The 10,220-nt window shown below is 64.5% G+C and overlaps 1 protein-coding gene across 1 annotated transcript; it reads left to right on the top strand.

Moving 5' to 3' along the window:
- The first annotated feature begins 1,800 nt into the window (after window positions 1-1,800).
- On the top strand, window positions 1,801-8,960 carry AMZ1 (archaelysin family metallopeptidase 1). Its single transcript, XM_087816123.1, has 6 exons — window positions 1,801-2,376; window positions 3,644-3,811; window positions 4,995-5,123; window positions 5,350-5,519; window positions 6,016-6,192; window positions 8,339-8,960. The coding sequence occupies exons 1-6, from the start codon at window positions 2,073-2,075 to the stop codon at window positions 8,909-8,911; spliced, it is 1,521 nt and encodes a 506-aa protein (XP_087672249.1). The 5' UTR covers window positions 1,801-2,072; the 3' UTR covers window positions 8,912-8,960.
- Window positions 8,961-10,220: the final 1,260 nt, after the last annotated feature.

Below are 10,220 nucleotides of genomic sequence, written 5' to 3'. Positions count from 1 at the left end.
AATAGACGTGTTCCAGTCCCACCTCTGACTCTTGCGAACCGCGTGGCTTTGGTGAGATGGGGTTTAACCTTCCTCTGCCTCCGTTTCACTCTCTTGAAAGTGGGGACGACTGTCCCCGCTCCCCGCCTGCCAGTGCTCTCGGCAGTTACTTTCATTTGCTGCTGACTAGTCAGGACTTCAGGTTGTACGTTGGTGCGACCTTTCTGGGAAGCCATTTGTTGATGCAAATCAAGATTCTTTAACCGGCCCGGCCAGCGTGGCTCAGTGGTCGATCGTTGGCCCATGAACCAGGAGGTCACGGTTTAATTCCTGGCCGGGGTTTCGGCTCAATCCCCAGTAGGGGGCGAGCAGGAGGCAGCTGATCGATGACTCTCTTTCATCACTGATGTTTCTGGTTCCCTCCCCCTTCCTGTCTCTGAAATCAATAATAATAATAAAAAAATTCTCTGAATGCCTGCGCAGTGTCTTCTCTCCTGGAACCTTCCCGAGGAAAGGCAGGCACAGAGCTGTGTACAAAGACGCTCGTCGCGGCGGTGTCGGGACGCTGTTAAAAACGGCATGTTAAAAAATAGAATGTTCAAGGAGTTGGGAAAATGCTCATAATATCCTGCGCCCAAAGGATGTAAAGTTGCATATGGGACTGGGCCTGACATTGGTGACGTATATGCGTTGACCACGAGCCAGCGCCCCGCTCCGGGGAGACCCGCGTTCACAGGCCGTAGGCCCGCACGTGCACATAGTGTATCTGCGTCACCCCCCAGAGTAAGCGATAAAGGACAGAGGCCGGGTTTTCCTGGCCCCAGGTGTGCAGACGCACACGGCTGCGTCCCCGCGGACTCCCGTGTGAGTGCGTCCACGCCGAGTGTTCTTCTGGGCAGACGCTGTAAGATCGTGGTCGGCTGCAGGGGGCGTGGGCTGGTTTTGCCCTTTGTCCCACGAAACAAAGCGGGGTCCGGTGCTAGCCCTGCTGGGCCCCACACCGTGCTCTGCGGGTGGCACGGGCACATCGGACTTGGTTTTCTAAATTAGGCACCAGCCACGTGCTGTCCCCTCCTGGGCTCTCATCTCCCTTCTCCCTGCAGTTATTCGTGGTCATCTTTCTCTGCCTCTGGCCTGTTCTCCCTCCCCCACCCCGCCTGCGAGGCTCCTCCCACCCAGGAGGCCCCACCCACAGCCGGGGCTGTGACCACAGCCAGCTGCTCACCGGGAGCTTTCGGGGTGTTTCCCATCAACTCGGGGATGCACGGTCCTTGCTCCCCACTGGAAGGTGACTGTCCCCGAGCTCCCAGCCCACCTCCTCCCCTCCCCAGCGCTCCTCTTCCCCGGTCTGCCCTCGAAGCTAAAGGGCCCTTTGTTGGTTGGACACAGCCTCTCATTTATAGCTGTCCCCGGTCGGCGCCAGTGCCCCTGAAGCCTCTGGTCTGGGCACCGACGGGGCTGCACCATCCCCGTGGGCTTGCCCGCCCCGGCCTTCTGACCACATGGGCTCAGGCATGGTGGGGTCCTCCCTTGGGCACAGGGCCCTGCCGGGACAGCTTGGTCTGAGGTGCTGGGGCCCCGGGGTGACGGATGCACTTGGTGATCACGAAGGGGCAGAGCGTCCAGTTTCCAGCCCAGAGGGGCCCGTCTGAGCACGCAGGGCTTGGGCTGGCACAGGTGGGGTAGTCTCCCTGCTGGAGGAGGTCTCGGGGGAGGCAATAAACAGCGTCCTTCTGTCTCCCATGGGTGCAAGTGTGGTGTCGGGGATGCCCAGGCTCCCTCTGACGGCACTTATCCCTCACGAGGCCCCTGCCCCAAGGCCTCCTCCCACCTCAGAACAGGCCCCCGTGCTCAGCTGTGTGTGTCCCCCACAGGGTGCCCACGGGCCGCGAGGCGTCCAGGCCACCCCTCGCTGTTGCTGACAAGGCTGGATACCAGGCAGAGCCGGGCCCAGCATCTGTCTGCAGGGAGCCTCAGTAGCCACTCTGAACAGCCTGTGGGAAGGTTCTAGAAGAGACTGTGGCCATCCCGTTCCCAGAGGTTCATGGGCAGCAGCAGGGCCCACGGCTTGGCCCCCAGACTGGCCGGGCACCATGCTGCAGTGCCGGCCGGCCCAGGAGTTCAGCCTCGGCCCTAGGGCCCTGAAGGACGCTCTGGTTTCCACGGACCCCGCGCTGCGGCACCTCTACGCAGTCACCTTCTCCCCGGCTGAGCGGCTCTTCCTGGCCGAGGCCTACAACCCCCGGAGGACCCTCTTCGGCCCGCCGCTAATCCACACGGCCTTCGACTGGCTCCTCAGCCACCCCGAGGCGCCCGAGGACTTTGAGACCTTCCAGGCCGCCCTGCGGATGAGAAGGCTGGACCTGGCTCGGAAGCACATCTACCTGCAGCCCATAGGTATGGGGGGGCAGGAGGGGAGCGGGCCTGCACCCTGTTCTCAGAGGGGGGGCGAGCCGCAGGGCCAGCAAGGGGTGAAGAGCTGCAGGGGGTGTCCTGGAGCCATCAGGGCCCCGCAGTAGGGACAGGGGCCTGAATCGAGCCCAGGGGGATGTCTGTGCCAGGACCCCAGGCAGGACCTGAAGTGCAGGGTAGGGCGCTGGTGGGCTGGGGGCTGGGGGGCTCTCCACCCATCCATCTCCGCTCTGACACTGTTCAGCAAGCTGGGCCTCTGGGCCGCTCTGGTGCTGAGGGCAGGTGGCCCAGTCGGCAGAGGGCCTATGGGACAGAGGCGGCCCTGGCTTTGGAGAGAAGGAAAGGCCCAGAGCAGAGCTGAGAGGTGCCCAGTGTCCCACAGCCCCCTCAGTGGCAGGAGCCAGGGGAAGGCCGGCTTGTCCCTCACCGCTCACCACCAGCCCCACTGTCCACAGGGACCCCCGTCGGACTGGGGCCTGCAGGCAGCCCTGTTCCCCTCACTCACAGCCACTCCACCACCCCAGCTTGCAGGTCTGCCTCCAAGCATCCTCAGAACCCACGTCCTGCTAACAGCTCAGCTGGTTAAAGTGCAGGCTCTGGTTCAGGTCCGGGCGGCCCAGGGTCATGGCGGCCACTCCCAGGTCCTGGCTCCCACCCTCGGTCCATGTCCCTTGGCCCTCTGCAAATGCCGCCTGGCTGTGCTCCCGCCCCTGGGTTGGCCTCCCCCACCTGAGCCCACCTGTGTGGCCTCACTTGGCACCCTCCCTGTGCCCCCTCCCTGTTCCTGCTCCTGCCAGGCTGGCTCTTTGCAGGATCAAACCCAGCAGGGTCGCAGCTGCTGGCATCTGCCCTAAGCTGGTCAGCCTCAGGGACGCTGGCTTGGATGACCCCTCCCCCTCCCCAGCTCCCGCCTCTGCCTGTCCTATTGGAGTTGTGATCACTGGTCTTTTCTCGGCGCATTGGCCTCTCTCCCATTTTCTTCCTCATTTTGCCTTTTTATAAATGACATGCACACGTCTCCTCTGCCTGACTCAGCTGTGAGGGCAGGTCCCAGGCAGCCTCATTGGCGCAGAAGCTGGTGGGGGAGCCCGGGGTGCTGGGGATGGGGGGTGTCCCAGGGTGGGGGGCCCAGGATGGAGGATCCTGGGGTTAGGGGATCCCTGGGAGTGGGGGGATCCTGGGTCCCAGGGTGCCGGGGGACTCCCAGGGTGCTGGGCCCAGGCAGGCGGGCTCACGGGGCTGCTCTCCCCAGACGTGAGCGAGGGCCCGGTGGGCGGCGCCCTGCTGGACTCCCTGCGGAGCTGCACCGAGGCCTTCTTCCTGGGCCTGCAGGTCAGGTGCCTGCCCGCAGTGGCCGCTGCATCCATCCGCTGCTCCTCCCGCCCCACTCAGGACTCTGACAGGCTGCAGCTGCACACAGGTGAGTGGGTGAGGCCGGGCCCAGGCTCCCGTGCTGAGCAGAGGCCCCTCCTGAAGGCAGAGGGCGGGAGGAGCCCAGAGGAGGAAGGAGTCTCTCCCCTGCTCTCTTTTTTGGTGGGAAACATCTATTTCCCAGCCTTTTGTAAAGGAAGACTGAGCCAAGTGCCCCTTTCCCACCCGAGGTGTTTGCAGACTTGGTCCCACACAGCCCCGCGTCTGCAGGGAAACGCGGGCACCCCGAGCAGTCGAAGCAGGTCCGGTTCAGGCCACCTGAGGTGTCTCTGCAGCCTCTCGTCTTTGCTAAGCACTTTGTGTCTAATGACCTCCCTCTCTTTCGGGTACTGACCTTTCTGCAGAGGAGACACAGTTAAGGGGGGACTTGCACCCCGCCCTGCCCCACAGCTCTGTGCCCCCCACACTGATGACCCAGCTCCTCGAGGTCTCGTCCATCCGGCCCTCCTGCCCCCAAACCTTTCCAGTGTTCTTCCTGCTCCTGCCTTGGACCAAGCTGCCCACGAGCCCTCAGCCCAGCGCTTCTCCGCTCCTCCGACAGTCCCTCCCCTGGCCCCTGCTAGCTCCGGGAAGCCGCCTGCTCAGCCTGGCCCCTCCTGCCTCCCTCCCTCTTACAAGGGCTCCCGCGGTTGGGTCCACCTGGGGGCTCCAAAGCCACCTTCCCCTTTGAAGGTGTTTAATTTCGTCACCTCTGCGAAGTCCCCTGTGCCACGTGGGGAGCACACTCACAGGCCCCAGGGACGAGGACGCGGGAGTCTCTGGGCCACCCACCCTGGTGACAATGGCACTGTCCCTCTGAACACCAGTCTCGTTGGCCTGTGGCCTTCCAGGTGTCCCTACTCGGGGGTCACTGGGGATCTTGGACCATGTACCATGTCCAACCCGGCTGTCCTGACAGTCAGGAAAGGGAGGCCCCGAGGTGTCACTTGGCCCCCATGACCCAGGCTGTTGCCCTGAGGCCTAGGCTTGCAGCCCCCCAAACATGGGGCTGCCAGATGCTGTGGTCCTCAGGCTAACGGTTTCCAGAGGCACCTCACTCCCTAGCTGGTGTTAGACTTTGGGAGGGGCGGGTCCCAGGCGGAGGGCCAGTCGGACAGGGTGTCTGCCTCGGGCTGGCAGGGGCTGGGAGATGAGATTGCCGCCACTGCCTCATGTCCCCTCTGGTTCCCCAGATGGCATCCTGTCCTTCCTGAGGACCCGCAAGCCGGGCGACGCGCTGTGTGTGCTGGGCCTCACGCTGTCCGACCTGTACCCCCGCGAGGCCTGGCGCTTCACCTTCGGCACCTTCCTCCCCGGGCAGGGTGAGCCGGGCCGCCCCGGCGCAGTGAGGGTGTGGAGCCCTGATGGCCACCCTGGGGGACAGCGTGCACGTCCGCGTGTTGGACTCGCAGCCCCTGTCCCCGCCCCTCATGCTGGGGCTCTGCCCCTTGGCCCCTGTACGGGGACACCCTGGCAGGGTGGGGCCTGCAGGACACCTTCCTGCGGCCGAGGCTGCCCCTGGAGCTCCTTCTGTCCATCTCTTCCCAGAAGTGGGCGTCTGCAGCTTTGCCCGGTTCTCCGGGGAGCTCCCGCAGGGGTGGCCCGGAGCCCGGGATCCAGCCCCGGCACAGATGGCAGCAGAAGACCCGGAGACTGCCCTGCAGGACAGAGGCCGCGCCCTGCGCTTCAGCGCCCTGGGGATGGTCCAGTGCTGCAAGGTGGGTGGGAGCCGAGGCAACGGGAGGGCGGGAGGGCCGGCGCTCGGGGCTCCGGGGGGCTGCTGGGGTGGAGGCGTCCAACAGAAGGGCACGAGGGCCAGCGCTGAGCCCCTCTGTGTCCGGCCCCACTGTCCTGTCCTCACAGCAAGGATGAGCCTTCACTGTCCAGATGCCACGTCCCTGCCCCGGGTCACAGCTGTCCAGTGGCAGGGCTGGGACTAATCCTGTCTGGCTCTGAGCCCCACGCCTGGCAGCCCCAGTGCCGGCCACGGCAGCCTCCCTCCTCCCCGCAGCTTCGCCGGCCTGGCTGCCCCACCACAGCCATCAGCCGGTGCCCTGGCCGTCAGGGGGAGGGGGAGGCAGGGGGGACACTTGGGCCACATCCTGCCCTCCGGCCTCACCCAGGGCATTCAGGGTTCCCGTGGGGCTGCCCGGTGTCCCAGGGCTGTGCCGGGTGGTGGTCGGGGCTGCGAGGACCGCGGTGGGCCCCCCTCAGGTCACGTGCCATGAGCTGTGCCACCTGCTGGGCCTGGGGAGCTGCCGCTGGCTGCGCTGCCTCATGCAGGGGGCTCTCAGCCTGGACGAGGCCCTGAGGCGGCCCCTGGACCTCTGCCCCATCTGCCTGCGGAAGCTGCAGCACGTCCTGGGCTTCCAGCTCGTGGACAGGTACAAGGTGAGCTGAGCCCCTGGGCGCTGGCCCCGGGCAAGGAGAGGGGAGCACTGTGGGGCGCAGGGGTGCAGAGCCCAGGCCGAGTGAAAGGCCTGCACTGGGTCCAGCTCCTGGGTCTCACTGATCTTGCCAGGGGGCAGCACTCTGTATCCTCAGCCTGGAGCTGGGGCAGGTAGGGGCAGGGACCAGGCGTCTGTCCGTCAACAAGAGCCAGATTCAGGGGGTGCTGTGGGATCTGGCCCGTGTCGGTCTCACCTGGGTTCTTGCACCCCCCTGCTCTGTGGTGATGGCGTGGTGCCCACATCACTGCCACCCAGAGGAAGGGCAGGCCCCCCAGGAACGGGGGAGCCAGGCTAAAGGGCCCTGGCGGCAGGGGCTCCCCGCTTCCAGCCTGCTCCCTCCAAGCCCGCGTGGCCGCGCTGCCCTCTGCTGGCGGCCGGGGGCACTGCAGGCGGTGGAACCCCCCTGAGCAGCTCTGTTCAGAAACTCAGACATTTGACCCCGAGCCGAGTTCAAAGGCACAAAGTGTTTATTTTCCCTTTAAGTCCATCTCTGGATGAAAACACTGAGTTTAAAAAGTTTTCATCTGAATAAAAACAAAAGCCTATCAACCGACTAGCTTTGGCTTCATTTTAAAACCAGAAGTTTTGGGCCAACAGCTTTACATGAATCTCGCTGGGTTTGCGTTTCCAGGGGGGCCGTCCTCTCCCTGGGTGCGGCCGCCTGGGTCACAAAGCACGTGGTTTCGATGGTGGCCCAGGGTTGGATGGTGCTCCAGATTTCGGTGACAGTCCGGGTTTCGGGGACAGTCCAGGTTTCGGGGACAGTCCAGGTTTCGGGGACAGTCCGGGTTTCGGTGACAGTCCGGGTTTCGGGGACAGTCCAGATTTCGGTGACAGTCCGGGTTTCGGGGACAGTCCTGGTTTCAGTGATGGTCTAGCTGGTGAACTCCGGCACAAGGCTCTTAGACTGGGCATCGCCGGGCTGGGTGAGGGTCCTTGGTGATGCTGCTGGTTGGGGACCCCACCTTGAGGCCCCTGACTGGGGGCGCCGGGCATCTCCAGGTCCCAGGCTGCCTCCCTGCCCGATTGTGGTAAATAGTACAGAGGGCAGGGAGGAGGCGCCTGCCCTGCTGGGGAGGGGATCCCACCGGCCGGGCCTGGGTGGGTGCCGGGCCTCAGCGCCTCACCTGCAGAGTGGCTCACAGTGGTCCTTGTGTGGGCGGAATGGCACGGTCACCGGTGTCCTCTCAGGCGGCTGCTGTCACATGCAGGGTCACGGGGAAGTTGCTTAGATTCCTCTCGGTGTGTGGGGTGCAGGGAGCCAGCTTGGGGCTGATCCTCGATTACGCCCTTCCTCGGGCCTGATCACCCGTCTCACACGAACCCCCCACCTTTTATCCCCTGCCTCCCCCCCACAGCCAGGAAGCTGGCCTCCCCTGCCCCCCCAACCTGGTGAAGTTCCTGGACCCTTCTTCCTACCCAGAGAACCCCCTAAAATGTTGGCCCTTTTTCCCGGGGCATCATGACTGGAGGGGCTCAGCAGAGGAAGGGGGCCCAGCCCCGAGTGGGGGAGAGGGGGCCCTGCGGTGCCCTGGCCTTGCTGTGGGAGGGAAGCTGCCTCCATGGTCACTGGGACAGCGGCTGAGGACTCTGGTAGGTGACACAGTGATGACAAGGGCCTGGCCAGGAAGGGTCTCCGCTGTCTGTGGTACCAGGTACCACCCTCTAAAGAGAAAGCCTTGCTTTGTGGAGTCCACCCATTTCCACGGTGCGAGGACCGTCCCAGTGGGCCATCCCAGCTGTCACTGAGGGCGGGCGCCCCGCGGTGCAGCACTGGGGGGTCCACCCCAGACAGGATGGGTGGGGCCGTGCAGAGCAGCAGTCGGAGTGAATGTAGCACAAAATTTAACGTAACTTTAAGAGTTAATTGTGAGCTCTGTGTGATGTGACCTTGAGTCACCATGAAGTTGAACAGCAGGCCCTGGCAAGGTGGGTCTACTCCAGCCCTCCAGGGCGCCGGCCAGGACTCCATGTCGTGAGCCTGTCACTTGCCCTGGGCGGCTGGGGACCATGGGGACCCCTTAGGTAAGGGGCTCACTGGCTGGTAAGTGACAATAAAGAGAAAGCCACCTGTGTCTCCCTCCCAGAGACTCTACACCTGGACCCAGACCGTGGCGGGGAAGTGGCCGGGCCAGGAGGCAGGGGAGCCGTCGTCGGTGTGGGAGGACACCCCGCCCTGCAGTGCCGACTCGGGCTTGTGTGGTGAGAGCGACGTGGAGCCAAGCACCAGCCTGTCGGAGCCCCTCACCCCCGACACGTGGACCCCCGACAAGTGGACGCCCGCCTGCTTGGCAGAGCTGGAGCCTGAGGACGGGCTGGGCTCCCTGGCGGTCTCGGAGGTCCCGCCGCAGCTCGGAGCCCCGGCGGATGCCGTCTGGGAGCACGAACAGTGGCTGGAAACCTGCATCCGGGCCCTGGAGAGGGAGGTGACTGAGGAGGAGCTGGCACAGGTGGACAGGGCTGTGGACGCCCTGGCGCGGTGGGAGATGTTCACGGGGAGGCTCCCAGCCCCCAGGCAGGACCTGGGCTGTGGCAGCGAAGCCTCGGGCCTGCGCAAGGTGCTGGGGGACAAGCTCTCCTCCCTGAGAAAGAGGCTGTCCGCGCGCAGACTGTCCAGGGCAAGCCCTTCTCCCTGTCGCGGGAAGGCCGGGGACAATTAGTCCAGCAGTGTGTCCTGTCCAACACCTGGCTTCCCCCAGGACACCAGTGCCCGGAGCCATCCAGTGACCAGGGCCCCAAGGGTCAGGAGGAGGGTCCCTCAGAAGCCGAGGAACATCTGTCTTCAGAGGCTATTCAAGCCCTGTGTCCTACTGACCATGCGCTCCCAGGCCCCACTCAGCCTGGCAGGGTCCCCAGGGTCCCAGCCTGGACCTCACGGTGGTGGCGAGTCTCTGGGCCCGTGAGCCCCTCTGGCATCTACCGCAGCTCCTGAGGACCATCACCAGGGCCCCTCTCTGAGGGACCAAGGGGCCTGCTTCTGTTGACAGTGTCCCTCCCCACAGAAGGGTCACTCTCTGTGGCGCTCACAGCATCGGGTCCTTTGGGGCTTCACACAGGCGTCCCGCGCCAGTTCCGGATGCCACCGCCCCCCGAGCACAGGCCTCCGAGGCCTGCCGTGTCCTGTGACAACGCTGCAGGAGGCGGGTATCTGACACAGGCGCTGGGACTGGCCAGTCAGTGTTCCTGCGACCCTCTGTCTGCACTGACTTTGTCCAGTTCTGTCCATCACCCCCGTGGGCATAACAGTCTGCACCTGACTGTGGACCTGCTGGTCCCCCCAGTGCTGTGACTTCTGTTGTTATTAATTCTCACCTGAGGACATTTTTCCCATTGCTTTTCAGAGAGCGTGGAAAGGAGGGGGGGAGAGGGAAACACCGACGTGAGGGACACGCACGCTCCTGTGATGCAGGCGGGGCCTGGTGCAGGGTCTGACCCCCGGGGTGGCGGTCACCAGGCAGGGCCTTGGCTCTGTCCATGTGGCCCCGGCTTCCAAAGGCAGGACTCTGACCCAGGCGGAGGAGGCGCGTTTTCTTGACGAGGCCAAGGGAGCCTGGGCGCGGAGAGCACTGTCTCGTAAGGCGGGGGGAGGGCGAGGCTCCCCGCGCCGGTGAGATGGGGGACATTTAGGAAAGTCCGCCCCGGTGTCCACCGCTTGGGGTGTCCACGCCCCCCGTGATCTAGTCTGACCCGCTCTCCAGTTTCCTGTCTTCCACAGACGGTTAATCCCTGGCATGCGGTAAGGTTATCAGGACATTTGAATGAAAACTTTCCTTAGGGTTTTTGTGTGGCCAGGAGCCAGGCTGACCACCTTTCTGGGGGGCCGCAGGCCTGCTCCCCCGAGGACAGGCCACGGACAGTGAGGAACACAGGGTTTCCTCAAACCGCCCCCCCCAGGCCTCCGTGCTGTGGACTGAGAAGCGATGGCAGCTCCCGAGCTGCGTGTGACTTAAGAACGATGACTCGACTTTT

The sequence above is a fragment of the Miniopterus natalensis genome, chromosome 4 (genome assembly GCF_054644295.1).
Source record: "Miniopterus natalensis isolate mMinNat1 chromosome 4, mMinNat1.hap1, whole genome shotgun sequence".
In the NCBI taxonomy this organism is placed as follows: domain Eukaryota; kingdom Metazoa; phylum Chordata; class Mammalia; order Chiroptera; family Miniopteridae; genus Miniopterus; species Miniopterus natalensis.
This window is presented reverse-complemented; position numbering and strand designations above follow the sequence as displayed.